This window comes from Nycticebus coucang, chromosome 13 (genome assembly GCF_027406575.1).
Source record: "Nycticebus coucang isolate mNycCou1 chromosome 13, mNycCou1.pri, whole genome shotgun sequence".
Classification (NCBI taxonomy): Eukaryota; Metazoa; Chordata; class Mammalia; order Primates; family Lorisidae; genus Nycticebus; species Nycticebus coucang.
Window position 1 is genome coordinate 33,220,078 of NC_069792.1, and position 19,752 is coordinate 33,239,829.

At 36.1% G+C, this 19,752-nt stretch overlaps 2 protein-coding genes across 2 annotated transcripts in view; one reads left to right on the top strand and one right to left on the bottom strand.

Annotated features, from left to right (window-relative positions):
* Positions 1 to 19,752, top strand: part of LOC128563566 (uncharacterized) — an 856,840-nt gene that overhangs the window by 580,756 nt on the left and 256,332 nt on the right. The window lies entirely within an intron of this gene.
* Positions 7,183 to 19,349, bottom strand: LOC128563572 (minichromosome maintenance domain-containing protein 2-like). Its single transcript, XM_053558965.1, has 8 exons — positions 18,255 to 19,349; positions 17,466 to 17,596; positions 17,329 to 17,388; positions 14,698 to 14,893; positions 13,353 to 13,475; positions 13,120 to 13,224; positions 11,841 to 11,966; positions 7,183 to 8,980 (listed from the first exon to the last, which is right to left on the bottom strand). The coding sequence occupies exons 1-8, from the start codon at positions 18,346 to 18,348 to the stop codon at positions 8,739 to 8,741; spliced, it is 1,077 nt and encodes a 358-aa protein (XP_053414940.1). The 5' UTR covers positions 18,349 to 19,349; the 3' UTR covers positions 7,183 to 8,738.

Consider the following 19,752-nt stretch of genomic DNA (forward strand, 5'->3'; position numbering starts at 1 on the left):
AATGATACTGAGCATTTTTCACTGGTTATTTGTATGTCTTCTTCTGAGAAATATCAATTCAGATCCTTTGTTCATTTTCAAATTGGATTATTTGATTTTTCCCAATTGAATTATTGGCGTTCTTTATATATTTAGCTATTAATCCCTTGTCAGATGTGTAGTTTGCAAAATATTTTCTCCCATTCTGTGGGTTGTCACTGTGTGGAAGCTTTTTTTTTATTATTTGGGATTCATTGAGGATACAAAGAGTTAGGTTACACTGATTGCATTTGTTAGATAGAGTCCCTCTTATAAATGTGTCCCACCCCCAAAAGTGTGTGGAAGCTTATAAGCTTAATGTGATCCCATTTGTCCAATCTTGTTTTGGTTGCCTGTGTTTTAAGGGTATATTACTCAAGAAGTCCTTGCCCAGACCAACTTCCTGAAACCTTTCCCTAATGTTTTTATTTAGTAGTTTCATAGTTTCAGGTCCTTGCTTTAGGTCTTTAATACATTTTGATCTGATTTTTGTATATAAGACATAAGGATGTAAATTTCATTCTTCTGCATATGGATATCCCAGTTTTCCCAGCAACATTCACTAAGAGACTGTCTTTTCCCCAATGCATGCTCTTGGCAACTTTGTTGAAGATAAGTTCATTACAGATGTGTGGCTTTATTTCTGAGTTCTCTATATGTCTATTTTTATGACAGTATCATGCAATTGGGGTTTAAATAGCTCTGTAGTATAATTTGAAGTCAGGTAATGTGCTTCTTCCAGTTTTTACTTCTTGATAGGCACACATTTTCACTAAAACTCTCTCCCTATAGCTTTCTGATGAGTAAAGAAAGACTGAAAAGAAAAAAGAAATATGGGGTTGTCCTATTTTCCCCTTCCCTCCTGTGTCATCATTTTCACTATAATTAATAGGCACAGAGAGGTAACCAAGTAAGAAAGACTACGATAGGGTTTCTTGGTCATTCGTGCTTATTAAAAATGCCATAGCCTTCTTTCCTTTTTAGAAGTAAGTCTGGTTCAAACAGAAGGCTTGGGGAGCTTGGGGCAATTAGCACTCCCTCATACTCAGCTGAAGAGGTGTTAATATGGAATATGAGCACTGAATTGCAGTGTACTCATGACACAGAAGAGTCCAGCAACAATCAAAGCAAGTACATAATAAGTGTGGTAGAGGCTGGGCGTGGTGGCTCACACCTGTAATCCTAGCATTCTGGGATGCCGAGGTGGGTAAATTGCTTTGGCTCACAAGTTTAAGGCCAGCCTGAGGAAGAACAAGACCCCATATTTAAAGATAGCTAGTTGTTGTGGTGGGCACTATGGTCCCACCTACTTGGGAAGCTGAGGCAAGAGAATTGTTTAAGTCCAAGAGTTTGAAGTTGCTGTGAGTTATGACACCATAGCACTCTATTGAGAGCGATAAAGTGAGACTCTGTCTCAAAGAAAAAAAAAGTGTATGTATCTCCAAAAAAAAAAAAAACCAAAGTATGTTAGAGACGCAGCATAGGTGATTACAAATGGTGTATGAGAAAGGGCAACAACGAACAGCAGATACACACATGGATGTGTCTCCTCTACTCCATGGTCTCACTGGATTTCCTTATAAAACACAAGTTAAAAGATAAAATTATTGAAAATTTGAGTTAAACAAGACTGATACAAATATGTTTTAAAAAAAATATTGCCCTTTACACCACTTTATGACCACGTGTACCCATTGTTTAGCTCCCACTTATGGATTAGAATCTGTGTGGATGTGGAAAGAAACAGGGAGTGTAGGAGGCTACAGCTGGAGTACAGAAGAAACAGTCGTCGCTAAATGACTTGAGTTGGAAAATCTGCACATGTTGGAAAAACTGGAGCTTTCAGGAAAATCAAAATGTACTAATTTAAGATTTAGCTAGTTCTTAAAAAAAAAAAAATTAGTTCTTCAGAGTGAAGCACCTGGAAGGATTTGTGAATACTGCCGTAAGAGTAAAGTGGAGTTTGAATAAGGCTCCTCAAAACCCCTACACGTAACAAACCATTGCATTTGACCCCTGTGACTTTCCAAAAATAAGGACTTTTCTGCATTTCCCTTTGCCCTCAGTAAACACTATAGCTGGTAATGGTTCTGTGGCTGGCCCTGTAAAAATGTACTGTGGGTACATGACCACAGAGTGAGTTGTAGGACGTAGCAACCAGAGGACTGGTTATCTCAAGATAATTGCTATTGCCCACAACATTCCTCTGTCGCCATGCACACTGAAGAATGTTGGGAACCCAAACAATTCCTTTAAGTAGAAAGTAAAGCAAAAAGCAACCAAATGGCTTAAAATGCCATCAGTAGTTTTTTCTTTTATTTTCCCTTTCCCTTTTTTTTTCCATGCATGGCATAAAAGCATTGTGAGCATGGAGATCTACCTTGTCTTGCCAGCACACAAGACTGCTTTGTATGTTAAGTTCCTCCTAAATCAATCTTGACTACCTACCAAAAAAACACTAGAGGATGGTGATAGCAGAGTTTTGACCAAAATGCCAAGGTCCTGTGGCAGGAGGAGGGCCTCTGGGCAACTGCACTTGTTCCACACTAATGACGCTGGCTCTGCTAGTATTTGATATTGGTATCTGATTGTGATTTTTATTTTCATTTCTCTGATAACTACTGATGTTCAATACCCTTTCATATGCTTTTTGGTCATCTTGTCTATATTCCTGTGAGAAATCATTACTCAAGTCTGTTGTCAATTTTTTTTTTTTTATATTATTGACTTATAGAAATTGTTTTTATGTTCTGGCAAATACATTATATGTATATGTATATTATAATATATAATATATATAATACATATATGTATATTATAGTATATGTATATGTACATTATATGTATATGCAATTATTTTCTTTTTGCTTGTTTCGCTATTTACTTTTTAAATGGGGCCTTTTAATAAAAACAACTTTTTAGTTTTATGAAGTTCAGTCTATCAATTCTTTTATTTAGTGCTATCTGAATTCTGCCTGAGAAATCATTGCCTACCTTAATGTCATGAAGATATTTACATTTTCCTCTAGAAGGTTTGTATTTTTAGTTTCTACATTTAGGTTTGTGATCCATCTCAAATTAATTATTGTGTATACTTGGGAGATATGGGCTAAGATTTTTTCCATATAGGTACCCAGATGTTCCACTGTTACTGAAAACCTTGTTTCCCACTGACTGGCTTTAGTGCTATGGTCAAAATTCAATTGCCCTAATCGAATGAGCCTATTTCTGCCCTCTCCTGCAGGGTGAAACAATATGCTGTGTACTTTGAACACTCTCATATAGTCGTGCTGACATGTCAAGAAGGCCAGGCCCTTATTGCTCTTCTCCCAGTCCATGGCTGTTCACATTCTTGTTAGCTAAAACCGGCCCAGCCAGTGTTACCCTAATAGCAAAAGAAGACAAAGATATTATTAGAAAAGAAAACTGCATTTGATCCTGCAATCTCATTACTAGGCATCCACCCAGAAGAAAAAAAAATAATTTTCTCGTAAGGATATTTGCACTAGATTGTTTATCGTAGATCAATTTATAATCACCAAAATGTGGAAACAACCTAAATGCCCACCAATCCAGGAATGGATTAACAAGCTGGGGTATATGTATACCATGGAATACTATTCAGCCTATTAAAAAGATGGAGACTTTACATCTTTTGTATTATCCTGAATGGAGTGAAATACATTCTTCTTAGTAAAATATCACAAGAATGGAGAAGCAAGAATCCAATAGACTCAATTCTAATATGAACCCAGTAGACATCTAATACATGCCCACATAAGAGAAAAACTCAAATCAATTCAAGGTGGGGAGTGTTGGAACAAGGAAGCGGGGACAGGGGAGGACGGAGGGGGATGGGTGGGCTCCCACTTAATGGACACAGTGTTAGGGTGTATGGCACATCTCTTTGGGGCAGGACACTACTGTAAGAGGGACCTTACCTAACACACGCAAACACTGTAACCTAATTCTTTATATCCTCAATTAACCTGAAAAAAAAAAAAAAACTGTCAGGGCGGCACCTGTGGCTCAAAGGAGTAAGGCGCCGACCCCATATGCCGGAGGGGGCAGGTTCAAACCCAGCCCCAGCCAAAAATTTCCAAAGAAAAAATTCAATGCAAAAAAAAAAACTGTCCCCCCAATTCTCAGAGAGACAGACTTGAGAGAATTTGCTAGTCTTTATTAGTGCTTTGCAAAATAAACCCTTTCTCTGCTGTAAAAAGAAAACTATAGAGCAGATTTGCTCTTGAACATTAATGGAAAATCCTTGACAAAGTAGTAGCAAATCAAATTCAACAATGTATAAAGAGAATTATATACCACAACCAAGTGGTATTTATTCTAGGTATGCAAGATTGGTTCAATATTCAAAAATTAAGTAATGTGGGCAGTGCCCGTGGCTCAAGGAGTAGGGTGCCGGCCCCATGTACCCGCGGTGTGGGGTTCAAGCCTGGCCCCGGCCATGACTGCAAAGAAAAAAAAAAAATTAAGTAATGTAATCTATCACACTAACAGCCTAAAGGAAAAATAAATCATATTAAAATGATCATATTAATAGATTCAGAAAAGAATTTGACAAAATCCAATACCCATTCATGATTAAAACTCTCGGCAACTTAGGAATAGAGGAGAACTTCAATGTGATAAAGAAAATTTATGGAAAATGTACAGCTAACATCATATTTAATGATGAGAATTTTAGGCTTTCCTGCTAAGATCAGGAACAAGGCAAGAATTCCCCTCTCACACTACTTTTCGACATTGTACTGGAGGTCCTAATGCAATAAGACAAGAAGAGGAAATAAATCTGGCCCAATGTAAACTCACGTGTTAGCACAACACCAAAGGCTAGCACAGGACATTTGCACATTAATTTCCCCTGTTTTTTTTTTTTTTTTTGTAGAGACAAATTCCCCTGTTTTTATTTATAAACCTGAAATGAAAAATGGCATTTAATGTAACTTCTGAATTCCTAAAACATATGCAATTCTATCTTCACTGTTAAATAACTCCTTGACTGATGAAGAGTATAGGTTAAATAAGTAAAAATTAATCTGAAGAAAAGTTTACTTGATTGAAGCTGTTCAAGTTTATCTTTTTTGTGTGAAGCCACATCCCCTATAAAGCAGATACCACCTTTGGCTAGCAAAGCACTGCCAGCTTGAATGCTAACTGCTCCAGTTCCATACTTATTCCTGGATAGAGTGGGGAAAATTTCAGTAGAGACTAGATGACATATACCATGGGGAACAAGGCTTATGCTAAAATTCAAAAGCCTAAGGGGAAAAAAAAAATAAAATTTTTATTACTTTTATTTGATTTTTAGAAGTCAGAATGTGTTAACAGATACACAATTAAATTTACTTTCATTCCATGTTTATTGAATACCTGTGCTATACCAGCTACTTGCTAGAGATAAAAACATACATGAGATTTGGTCCTTAACTTAGAAAGCCTAAAAAGGAGGACATAAAAAACTAAAACATAAAGCGGTAAGTACTAAAATAATATCTTCAAAATATTCAGAAGGGAGTATTATTTCTTGCTAGAAGGGTGCCACAGAAAGTTACACAGAGATGACATTTGAACTGAACCTTCTTCTTTTTATAGATTGCTTTCTTTTGCTTATTTAGATTTTTTTGCATTAAGCTTGCCAATGTCCCATCTGCCTCTATATCATGGCAACTCTTTTTTGTTGTTTTTTTTTTGAGACATCTCACTTTGTAGACCTTGGTAGAGTGCGCTGGGATCACAGCTCACAGCAATCATCTCAGATTCTTGGGCTCAAGCCACTTTCTTGCATCAGCCTCAGGAGTAGCTGGGACTACAGGCGCCCACCACAATGCCCAGCTATCTTGCTCAGGTTGGTCCCAAACATGTGAGCTCAGGTGAGGAACTTTTTTTTTTTTGAGACAGAGTCTCAAGCTGTTGCCCTGGGTAGAGTACCATGGTGTCACAGATCACAGCAACCTCAAACTCTTGGGCTTAAGTGATTTTCTTGCCTCAGCCTCCCAAGTAGCTGGGATTACGGACGCCCACCACAATGCTTGGCTATTTTTTTGTTGCAGTTGTCATTGTTGTTTTAGCTGGCCCCGTCGGGGTTCAAACCCACCAGCCTTGGTATATGTGGCTGGCGCCCAACCCACTGAGCTACAGGCGCTGCTCAGTTATTTCCAGTTGAAATAAGAAATGCATTTAAGAAATGCAAATAAAAATAAAATACTATTTTCTACCTCTCAGATTATAAAATTTAAAAGTTTGGAAATAGCCAGAGATGGTGAGTATGTCAGGGAACTAAATACTTTCATGAGTAGAAAACAAAGTGGTGAAATATATGGAATTTTGGATCATTACAAGTGGCAATTTAATTTTAGCAAAATATTAGGTGGGGAACTTTTAAAACTACTGATGCAAGGTCACAGAATACAAAGTCAAAATATAAAAATTAGTTGTATTTCTATATATTTATAGCAAACTATTGAAAATGAATTTAATAAAATAATTTGATGCTATTTTAGTAGCATCAAAAACATCAAATATTTAGGAATCCATTTAACAAAACATACATGATCTTTATAAAGCATTGCTGAAAGAAATTAAAGAAGATGTAAATAAAAGGAGAGATAGACAACATTAATGGATTGGAAGATTGAATATTGTTAAGATGTGCATGCTCCTCAAAAGGTACGGAAAGAACTCGAAGAAACACTTCATAAAAGATGATGTATGAATAGCCACAATAAGCACATGAAAAAGAGCTCAAATCAGTAGTCATCAGAGATGTGCAAATGAGAATCATGAGATGCCATTTCATAGTCACTAGAATGTCTAAAATGAAAAAGATTGACAAAACAAATTTTGATAAGATTGGGAACAAGTAGAACTCTCATATTGTTGGCTGGAATGTACAACCACCTTGGAAAACTAGCAATTTCTTGTAAAGTTAAATACTGTACTACATGTTCATCTCTTTTATGAAACAGCAATCCCACTCCCAGGTATTACCCAAGATAATGAAAATAATATTTCCATAAAAAGACTTGTACAAGAATGTTTACAGTAGCTTTATACTAGTCAAAACATGCAAAACTCAACATCCACCACTAGGAGACTGGAAAAACAACTGTGGCATATTCATATAAGAGAATACTACTCATCAAAAAAAATGATGAAGTACTGACGCATAAAACTGGACCAATCTCAAAAACTTTTTGTTAAACAAGAGAGACTAGACCCCAAGGAGGATGCACTGTGTGATTCCATTTTATGAAGTTTAACAATAGGAAAATTAATCTATGGTTACAGAAATCTCCTGTGGAGACAGGAACTGACTGGAAGAGGGAATGAGGGTAATTTCTTGGGTGATAAAAATGTTCTATAGCTCATTGTGGTAGCGAGTATAGGAGTCTATGTATTTGTTAAAATTCATTAATTGATTTTAATGGTAATAATAAGATATGATTATTATACTATAAACAAATTTTACTTCAAGACAAACAAAATTAAATCTGCCATATAGACCCAAATATCATAAGAAAAGTCAAATGGTTAATGACAAACAGGAAAAGAGACAAAGGCCTTAATTTTCAACTGCCATCACAAATTAGTAAGAAGTAGATAAACAACTTAGAAAAATAAACAATAAAAAAAAGAAAAATAAACAATGGTCAAAATTAGGAGGTTTATAAAAAATAATACAATTGTTTAGTAAGATTTAAATGATGCTGAAAGTTATTTCCAGTTGAAATAAGAAATGCATTTAAGAAATGCAAATAAAAATAAAATACTATTTTCTACCTCTCAGATTATAAAATTTAAAAGTTTGGAAATAGCCAGACATGGTGAGTATGTCAGGGAACTAAATACTTTCGTGAGCAGAAAACAAAGTGGTGAAATATATGGAATTTTGGATCATTACAAGTGGCAATTTAATTTTAGCAAAATATTATTTGTATAATTAATATGATGGTGATTTGCATTTTTCTATTTTAAATTCACTTTATAAATTTATTTTTTGCTTTAGAATTACATACAAAATATTTTAAAAGGAGCTTATTCTAAATTTTGTGAACATTCATGTCACTTTTTAAGAAAAGGGTACTTGCTAATGGGGAGCCACAAAACTCTGAGTAGAGGCCTATTCCAAAGTTAGGAATGAGGTATCACCAAAACAGTCATTTTGGCACTGTTGGGTACAGTGAATCAATATTAGTGAATGGAATCTTGGAGAAAAATTTAAAAATGGCTTCTTGGCTCCTTGCGGGGAAGATTACTAAAAAATGAAAACAAAGCACAAAGGTAGAGCCAGGGAATGGGGGAAAAGGAAGGCTGGGAAGGATGCATTTGCTACATATCCGCAAAGGAATGAGTGAGGGAAAAGGTTCAAACTTCGAGTGGTTACACTCTCAAAATATTAAAAGCAAATATCTCATTTATCTACTTACGTTTCAAAACTTTATTACTTTATTGATAAAAAGTGACTAGAATAATTATATATACTAGTTCAGATAAATCCTAAATATTCCTCTTATAATAATGCTTATTGAAAAAATTTATACAAACCTGTGGCCAATTAACATTTTAAAAAATTCATGTCAGCTGGGCACCTGTAGCTCACTTAAAGTGCTGGTCCTGTGTACCATGGGTGGGGGGTTTGAAGCCTAGGTCTGCCTAGGTCTGCTTAATAAAAAAAAAAAAAGAAAAAAGTTCATGTCACATATTTACCTGTCTACTAGTAGAGTATCACTTGTTATAATTAAAATATCCAGGCAATCTTCCAGTTCCTTTCTACGGTCACTTGTCTGTACAAGACTCATCAACAAACAGAGTTTGAGCCAATTGTAAGTCCCAGGAGGAACAATCTGTGATGCAAAGATATTGGCAAGTATTGCTGTAAACTTCCAGCATGAACTGGAAGTCAAGGAAAGGAGACGCTTGAAGTCGTCACTAATTCCTGAAGGAACTGAAAATAAATATTAACACATACGTTAGAAAGGGATTTAAAACGAAAACACATTACAGACACTTGATTCCATTTATCTAAAATATCAAATTATAGTTTTAAAGACATATTCAAATTCTTACAATGATATTAAATTATGATTGGAGGCACACTGGTCTATCATTTCTACCCCAGGAAGTATGATAAAGGGAAGAGATCACCCTGTGTGTTCAAACAGATTGACTGGGGCCTGCGGACAAATTCTTCATTCTTTTTTTTCCAAAGATTGATGTGAGCAGAACCAGATCATGGAACTCTTGCTTACTGTGTTTGCATATCTATGTTTGAAAGGGTATCACTTTCTTTCTTTCCTTTTTTTGAGAGAGAGTCTAACTCTGTTGCCCCAGGCTAGAGTGCCATGGCATCAGCCTTGTTCACAGCAACCTCAAACTCCTGGGTTCAAGTGATCCTCCTACCTCAGCTTCCTGAGTAGCTGAGACTACAAGCACCCACCACAATTTTTCTATCTTTAGTGGAGACAGGGTCTCACTCTTGCTCAGACAGGTCTCAACTCATTCCTGAGTGCTAGGATTACACGTGTGAACCACTGCACCTGGTGAAATAGTATCACTTTCAATGAGGGACAATAAGCAGAATGAGGAATATTTGAATGTTGCTGTTAAAAGGAAAGATTTATATTCTACTACTTTGAAAGCACTATACTGTACTATATTGCAACATTCTAGATCTTCTCCATCCCCTAGATCTCTCCAATTCCTGAATGACTGGTTTATCAAATTGATCAATTTGGGGGAAAAATGCAGTGCATGTATATCCCAGTCTCCTTCCTCTTGGCTGATGTCATAGAGCAATGATCTTCTATACTCACCCATCCCCATGGACTAAGTGAGGCCTTTTAGCCCAGCTCTTGACACATTTGGGTGGGTAAATTTGCCTAATTCTGGATGTCAGCGTAAGAAAGCACACTTTTTCGCCTATATGTAAGGAGGATTGCTCAAGCCCAGGAGTTAGAGGCTGCGTTGAGCTATGATGGCACCACTGCACTCTAGCCTGGGAAACATGTTCTACTACCAAAATCAATAAATCTTAAAAACTCAACAGCAGAAAATATTAAAAAAGATCACTAAACTAGCCCATCAGTGCTTTCTTTTAATAAACTTTTCTTTTCAAGATAAGTAGAAATATTTAGAATCCACTTACATTTAAATTCAAGTTGGGCCTCTATTATTGCAGATGGCTATCTATTCATTCCAAAAATTCTAGCTCTACCCAAGATTTAACCAGACTTTTCTACATTTAGATATTTGTGAACCAAGTTAAAAGAATAGGTCTGCTCTCCACTTTTGTTTATTTACTATGCTAAAATCTGCTGGAGCTGTTAAAAGAAATTATCAGTAATAAAGGTAATATTTTGGCCCTCATCTGCTTCTGCTTTTATCTTTTGTCTTATTTATTTATTTGTTGGTTTATTTATTTAATTTATTTAGTCTATTTTTTTGAGATGGGGTTTCAAACTACTCTGTTTCCCAGGCTAGAGTGCAGTGGTGTCATCATAGCTCAATGCAGCCTCTAACTCCTGGGCTTGAGCAATCCTCCTGCCTCAGTCTCCTGAATAGCTGAGACAGACACACACCACCACCTCGATTAATTTTTCTATTTTTTTGTAGAGATGAAGACTCACTCTGCTCTGACTGGTCTTAAACGCCTATCCTCAAACAACCCTCCCACATCAGCCTCCCAGAGTATTAGGATTACAAGCATGAGCTGTGCATTTGGCCTATCTTATTTGAAAATATTTTTTTAGAGACAAGGGGCTCTCTATGTTGCCCAGTCTGGTCTAAAACTCCTGGTCTCCCACCTCAACCTCCTGGGAGCTGGGACTACAGATGTGAGCCACTGTAACTAGCTCTTGTCTTATTTCTTGATTGGTTCAGCACTCACTTGAGGAAAATTATGCTATTTTATAGTTCTCTTTTTCAGATCAAAACTGTTATTTAGAACTGCCTTACTAGAAAATAAAGAATGGTATAGTAACCTCTAAGTCTTGGCATCCTGAAGCATTTTTCTCATTGCTAATTATGACAAAAGGATCAAAACAGGACAGCGTCTGTGGCTCAAAGGGGTAGGGCGCTGGTCCCATATGCCAGAGGTGGCAGGTTCAAACCCAGCCCTGGCCAAAAAAAAAAAAAAAAATCAAAATAAAACTTAGCTCGGCTTGGCGCCTGTGGCTCAAGTGGCTAAGGTGCCAGCCACATACACCTGAGCTGGCAGGTTTGAATCCAGCCCAGGCCCGCCAAACAGCAATGATGGCTTCAACCATAAAAAATAGCCAGGCGATGTGGCGGGCGCCTGTAGTCCCAGCTATTTGGGAGGCAGAGGCAAGAGACTCGCTTGAACCCAGGAGTTGGAGGTTGCTATGAGCTGTGATGCCACAGCACTCTACCCAGGGCAACAGCTTGAGGCTCTGTCTCAAAAAATAAAATAAAATAAAACATAGCGCAAAGAAAGGAGTCTTGTCTGTTAGGAGGCTTCCACAACATTGTCTTGTTTTATTTCTTTCATAGCATTTATTATTTGAAATTGTCTTATTGATTAGTTTACAAGTTTATTATCTGTCTTTCATACAATTTAAGAGGAGGAACCTTGACTGTCTTGTTTATAACTTATAACAAATTATATATGTATATATATGTTTATAACTTATAATAAGTTATAACATGTTTATAACTTATAGTAAGTTATACCTTGTTTATAACTTCTATTCTTATATAGAAGAATGCACACAGGCAAACAATATTTATTTGCTGAACAGATTTAAATTTAAATATTTGTTAATATATGGTGCTTATATTTTCCTTACCTTTTGAATTACAAAAAGTTATATTATTTGCTTCTATACAGACAGTAGTTTGTGCAGTTTCTACACATGTAGGAATTCCAATAATTTTATATTCATTTCCTATATTCATTTTATTCACTGATTCATCTAAAATTATTAAACAGAAGAATATATATATTCATTAAATGAACTTGTACATGATCATATGGCTTAAAGATCCAGAACTAGTAATAATTCAGGAGTTGAGTGTTTACTTTTATTTAGTATAATATCCATATACAGTGACATTATTAATGTAAGTTGATACAATTTTATTGCTGATAAATTTTGATTTTTATATGCAATGATGAATTAACTTCAAGAAGCATGTGACACAGCAACTAGATACTCTTCTATAATATAGTCAAAAGAAAAAATCATTCTATATAAGATGAAACATCTTTGCATTAAATAACAAAGAATGTTAATAAAAGTGACCTTATGAGTAATAATTTTATTTGGGAAGACAATTTTACCGTCTTCAATACATATAAGTTACTTGTACATATATTGTCTGTCTACAAAACATCTGAGTACTTGTACATACATTATCTAATTGTAAACTGTAAGATAGGTAGATATTCTTACCTCAACATTATATTTGAAGAAACAGAGAGCATTAAGTGACTCGCTGAAGGCTAAATTACTAGTAAATGGCAAAACTGAAATTCACATCTAGGGTCTGTCTATTTACAAAGTCTACCCTCTGGCATTATACTAGGTTCCTCTCTTGTATCTACAAACTGGGCAAGGCTTTTCATGAGTTCCAAGTTTATTTTAAAACATCATTCCAAACATTCTGATCCTCCACACTTAGAAGTTGACTAATGGTAAAGCTGTAAAAGACAAGTTCACAAGGGGTGGCCTGGATTAACTTCTTTCTTTCTGTGAAGATTAAACAATGATCTCCATTTTCTTCCTTTTCTCTCTAGCTCCAGAGAACTGAGCAATAACTCCAATATTTATTGAAGACACACACGGAATAATGAGAGATCATTGCCTTAAAATTACTGTAACCCTAGGACTTACTTAGCATAGTGCTATGGACAGGTGCTAGTACATGCGTATCATTTTAAGTGAGTGTTGTATAACTAATTAAATAATTGATACATTACTTAAATACGAATATTTTTTAAAACACACAAGAATAAGAAGATGTGGTTCTTAAGCTATAGAAGTACTATTTATAATATATGAGTATAAACAAGTCAATTACATAATTTATAGCAATTTATTTTGACTTCAAACAGAATTTACTTACCTCTTAGGAAAATTGTATTTGACTGGAATCTAAATGGCTGGTTGTTAGAATATCCTCGATAAGCCTGAAATGCCTTTGTGGTAATTATTTCAACTATCTGTTTATCTTAAGGAAAAGTGAAAAAATAATGACATATTAGAATATACATTCAATGTAATTTTCACATTGAAATATCTATTTTACAAATTGATATTTCTTACAAATTGTAATTATGAAATGTAAATGCATTTTACCACCAACTACTCTAAATTTTCTGTCTTCTTGAAGTGAAGATGCACAGAGATTACACAAAAAGTCATTTCTTACTGTTGCAGATTCTGTAGCACCAGGCACAAGCACTCTTATATACTGAAATCCTGAAAGAAAACAATGAAAAGCTTATTTCATTGTTTATTATTATTAAACAACAATAATTGTTATTATAAATAATTATTTCATAATTTATTTTCAGATTTAGCTATTTTCAATCCATTAAAAATTATATTTATTCATGGCCTGGCAAGTGGCCCATGCCTGAAATCCTAGCACTCTGGGAGAGTGAGGTGGGAGGATCCCTTGAGCTCAGAAGTTCAAGACCAGCCAGAGCAAAAGTGAGACTCCATCTCTACCAAAAATAAAAAAAATTGATCCAGGTGCTGTGGTGGGCACCAGTAGTCCCAGCTACTCAGAAGGCTGAGATAGGAAGATCAGATTACTTGAATCCAGGAATTTGAGGTTGCTGTGAAGTTGGCTGATGGCACAGCACTCTAGCCCAGGAGACAGAGTGAGACTCTCTAAAAAAAAAAAAAAAAAAAGGAAGGAAGGAAGGACCTCTGTAATCCTAGCACTCTGGGAAGCCCAGGTGGGTGAATTGCTTGAGCTCAGAAGTTTGAGACTAGCCTGAGCAACAGAAAAACCCCATCTCTACTAAAAATAGAAAAACTAGCCATTGTGGGGGTTGCCTATAGTTCTAGCTACTGGGGAGGCTGAGACAAAAGTATTTCTTGAGCCCAAGAATGTTAAGTTTCTGTGAGCTCTGACATCACAGCACTCAATCCCAGGGTGACAGAGTGACACTCTTTCTCCAAAAAAAAGAAAAAGAACAAATACTTCAGCAACACAGGTGCATTTGTTAAGTTGGGAACAGGGGAGAAAAGGAGAAAGAATGTTTTTTAAAGATTACTAAAGCAGGCTCGGCGCCTATAGCTCAGTGGCTAGGGCACCAGCCACATATACCAGGAGCTGGCGGGTTCGAATCCAGCCAGGCCTGGCAAACAAAAACCAACAAAAAAAAAATAGCCAGCCATTGTGGCAGATGCCTGGTAGTCCCAGCTACTTGGGAGGCTAAGGCAAAAGAATCACTTAAGCCCCAAAATTGGAGATTGCCATGAGCTGTGATGCTACAGCACTCTACCTCGAGTGACAGCTTGAGACTCTGTCTCAAGAAAAAAAAAGATTAGTAAAGCAAAAGTATACACATTAGGAGATATCAAATTTTATTCCACTCTTTCTACTTTATGTTTTCTAACTAACTATAAACATAATTTGGGGTTAAACAATAAATTGCTTGATGTTTTGATTTTCCATTTTAATGTTTACCTTTTGAAAGGGGGCATGCTTCATCTGTACAAAGGAACCTTGCACCTTGTGTATACTTAGTTACAGTCATCATTGCAATCACAATTCCTTGTAGCATATAAAATCTCTGAGATGTATAATCAAGTGGAAAGTCACTAAGATCAAGAGCATAACTTGGCAGAGCAGGTAAATGTGTTAACTTCAGCACAATATTAATCTAATAGGAACATAAAATTGTATTAAAAATTGCAGATCCAATTTTACTTGCATTACAATATAGTAAGTATACTGCTGAGTAAATTAACTAAATGATTTGTTAATGTTAGCAACAAACGTTTAAGCATAAGAGAAAAGAGGTTCTAGTATAAAATCAAAGAAGTGAAAATCTTATAATCTAGTGTTTTTAATTGAAAATATCGGTATGAACTCATCTTTCCAAAAATGTACACATTTCCTTGCTATATCCACTGAAAAGACTTGAAAAAACAATGTTAACCCAAGAGCAAAGAACTCCTAGTACCCAGAATGTGATCTGTAAATACCATTTCTCACTAAAAGGAACCAGAGCTCCGTGGAGAAATGGCTGATTCAGGTCTGGGACAGAAAATATACCATATGGACTAGGGCATCTTCTTGTGACAGAAATCAAGGGATCCATCAAAAGCAAACGGCATATGTCAAAAGTATATAGGTGCAATTTTGAAGAGCATCAAAAGGAATAACAGATTCATTAAAATATCAGCTATATTAAAAAGTCCATGAGTTCTTCATATTTTAAAAAAGAAAAAACAAAAAGCAAAAAACCTTGGAGTTTCATCATCGGAAGCTGCTAGATTTCAACTTGTTACTTTCTGAAAATGTATAAAGGTAAAGAATCACACATTTATCCTGTCTTTCCAGTAAAAATTGTATTTCAAAGTAAGCAAATAGTTGATGAGGAAAAATTTCTTCTATGGAGTAATTTTAGCTAATAAATTCAGAAAAAATGCTAAAATTGAAAAAAATGCAATTTGACAACTCCTAATTCAGTCAAAGATTCTAAGCGGCGCCTGTGGCTCAGTGAGTAGGGCGCCGGCCCCCTATGCCGAGGGTGGTGGGTTCAAACCCAGCCCCGGCCAAACTGCAACAACAACAACAAAAATAGCCGGGCGTTGTGGCGGGCGCCTGTAGTCCCAGCTGCTCGGGAGGCTGAGGCAAGAGAATCGCGTAAGCCCAAGAGTTAGAGGGTGCTGTGAGCCATGCGGCACTCTACCCGAGGGCGGTACAGTGAGACTCTGTCTCTACAAAAAAAAAAAAAAGTCAAAGATTCTAGGCAATGAACATCAATGGCTGCTAAAACCATTAAGTAAAAGTTGATGAGAAACCATAAAATGGAGAGATCAGAATGATATCACATGAACCCACTGATCAACTGTGATACTTAAAAGTAGAATAACAGATATTATATTCCCCTGATATGGTGCAATATAGAATACATTATATCAACAATGGTGTATTCTTGTCAAAATGAGTTGACTCTGAATCAAAAAATCCTTTAGAGCCAACTTCTATTTCAGAAATATGAGGTACAGGAGAATAAGATAACTAGCACCACAAAGAAGCAATTAGACAACTTCAGGTCATATAACAAGGGACAATTAACTAGTTTCTTCAAAAAGTCATTGGTATAAAAAGGGTGGGGGGGGAATAGTTCTAGACTGAAAGAGACTTACTGAGATGTAAGAATCAATTATAATGCGTGAACCTCGTTTTGGTCCTGATTTGAGCCAACTAATTGTAAGACATTCTTGAGAAAAAAAGCAAATTTTAATATGAAATGGATATTAGATGATATCAAGGAATTACTGTTACTTTTGTAAGGGAGTGATGATGGCATTGTAGTTATATAGGAAAAATGTTCATAGTTTTCAGAGGTTGATACTAAAGTATGTAGGGATAAAATAATAGAACATCTAGATTCGCTTTAAAATATTTCAGGAAAAAACTGATGATACAGGTATGGCAAAATATTGTAACACTAAATCTGAGAGATTCAGTATATTATTCTCTTTGCTTCGGGTATGTTTGAAATGTTTTATTATAAAAGTGCTTAATGTTATAAGTAACAATATAGGGAATAAAAATGCATGTGTAAGATAGTTCATTGAACTTTGAAAAAATATAGTGTACCTTTTTTTTTTGTAGAGACAGAGTCTCACTTTATGGCCCTCGGTAGAGAGCCCTGGCCTCACACAGCTCACAGCAACCTCCAACTCCTGGGCTTAGGTGATTCTCTTGCCTCAGCCTCCCGAGTAGCTGGGACTACAGGCGCCTGCCACAAACCCCGGCTATTTTTTTGGTTGCAGTTTGGCCGGGGCCGGGCTTGAACCCACCACCCTTGGTATATGGGGCCAGTGCCCTACCTACTGAGCCACAAGCGCCACCCTAGATACCTTTTAATAAACAAAAAGAATTTTTTTTTTTTTTTAAACAGTCTCAAGCTGTTGCCCTGGATAGAGTGATATGGCATCATAGCTCACAGCAACCTCCAACTTTTGGGTTCAAGTGATCCTCTTTCCTCAGTTAAAATAAATGAATACAGAAATATTTATTTAGAAGTCATCATAAAAGTTTGTATCTGAGTTTCCTTTGCTAAATTTCACTAAAACTTACTTGAGTTTCTGTTTGTAATTGTCCAATTAATGAGAGAGTCTTAACAGCAATAAAACAGACCTATGATTTCAAACAAACAAACAAAAAAGTTACCAAAAATTCCATGTGGTATAAAATTATTTCTTTCTTTAACTTACTGATTGAAAAACTCGAGCAGCTTGTAAAGGCTGATGTAAAATGTGATTTCCAAGTTCGGCATCTAATTCAACAACATCAGAAGGATTTATTAAAATATTGAATCGATAGACAGCAGAACTTTGTTTAGAATCTGTGAAAACAGATAAAAGTCATAGTCAAGATAATTATATGTTGGAATTTAGTTGAGAGTTTCTAAAATAAACTCATGGCTCGGTGCCCACAGCCCAGTGGCTAGGGCGCTAGCTACATACAACCAAGGCTGGCAAGTTAGAACCTAGCCCCGCCTGCTAAACAATAATGACAACTACAAGAAAAAAATTGCCAGGTGTTATGGCAGGCGCCTGTGGTCCCAGCTACTTAGAAGGCTGAGGCAAGAGAATCACTTAAGTCCAAGAGTTTGAGGTTGCTGTGAGCCGTGACGCCATAGCACTCTACCGAGGGCAACATATGAGACTCTGTCTCAAAAAAATAAATAAATAAAATGAGGGCGGCGCCTGTGGCTCAGTGAGCAGGGAGCCGGCCCCATATACCGAGGGTGGCGGGTTCAAACCCAGCCACGGTCAAACTGCAACAAAAAAATAGCCGGGCGTTGTGGCGGGCGCCTGTAGTCCCAGCTACTCGAGAGGCTGAGGCAGCAGAATCGCCTAAGCCCAGGAGCTGGAGGTTGCTGTGAGCTGTGTGACGCCACGGCACTCTACCGAGGGCAATAAAGTGAAACTCTGTCTCTACAAAAAAAAGGAAAATAAAAAAATAAAGTGAAATAAAATAGTCATCTTTGCCAAACATACCATTGTAGTACTTGCAATCATCTATAAACTTTTGGAGGCCTCCACTTCTGTCAAGATAAATAAGGGCTGCCTCTTTCATTTTTAGATTTGACATTTTCTCCTAGTTAATGATTCTTCTGTATTACCAACTGATAAACCACAGTTGTTGGTAAAGAGTATAGATGGTGAAACTATAGAAAAAGTATCAGAAAACCTAGAAATAAAGTAAGACAAATTTTACTTTTGAAGTCCTATAGTAAGACTTTACAAACTATTAAAGTGTGAAATAAAACTAAGTAAAATCTCTAACTTTGAAAAAATTCCTACCCGAAGAGAAACAAAACTTTGCTTTCTTTTGCCAAATAACATTTTTATCAACACTAGGTTCTAAGATCCTCTCATAAGATTGCAAACTGAAAAACAATAGCCTCAAATGTTTAACAGAGTAGGTAATTCCAAAAAAAATGCTTGTTGAAATAAACAGTATCAGATAATGAGGATCTCTGGTGTTTTAAAATGAAAGTGATATAGATGTCTTGAAAATTTAATCTAAGTAGCAAAATGTAGTAGAACGAAGAAACCTGGGAAATTTGAGAACTTGATTCTAGACCCAGCATTTCCTGGTTGTTGTGGGGAAATCATCTGACCTCTCTTTAGCAGCAGTTCTCAACCCTTTGTAACAAGGAAAATACATCCTGCATATCAGATATTTACATTATGATTCATAACAGTAGCAAAATTACACTTATGAAGTAGCAATGAAAATAATTTTATGGTTGGGGGTCACCACAACATGAGGAACTGTATTAAAGGGTCGCAGCATTGGGAGGCATTAGGAAGGTTGAGAACCACTGCATGGGAAAGGAAAGGGTTGTATTAGATAATTAAGGCCCTTTCAGTTCTGTAGCTTGTTATCAGTGACCAACATAAAACATTAAACCATGGTAATGAGTACAGAATGGAATATATAAAATTCATTTAAAGACAAGAGGCCCTAATTGGAAACAATTTATAATTGTAGTAGGTGCTAGGAATAAAATGCTTAAGACTAGATACTGCCTTTCAAGAAGCTGCCAACTTAGAGAAGTCAGAAATAACGACTAACACATTGGTTCACTGGTTTCCAAATATTTACTTGGCATCTACTATTTATTGGGTACCAGACTGTCCTATGCACGAAGGATACAAAAATGAGTAAAACATAGCCTGTTATCTTTCACAAAGAGTGCAGTGAGGGAAGACACATGTAAACAGTTATGTGACAATTTAAGTGCTATAATAGAAACATGAATATACTAGGAAGCACAAAAGGGCCAACATTTACGAAATACTTTACAAATATTTGATATTGGGATCATCTTGCATATGGGTCATAAGATTTTCTATTGTTTTAGGACATTTTAATTGAATACAGTAGGGTTATAGAGAAGCTATGAATTCTACTTTAAAAGGGTCATTTGATAGATGAATGTTTCACTTATTGGAAGAGAGGTGAAGAGAAAGAGGAGGCAGTGTTCCA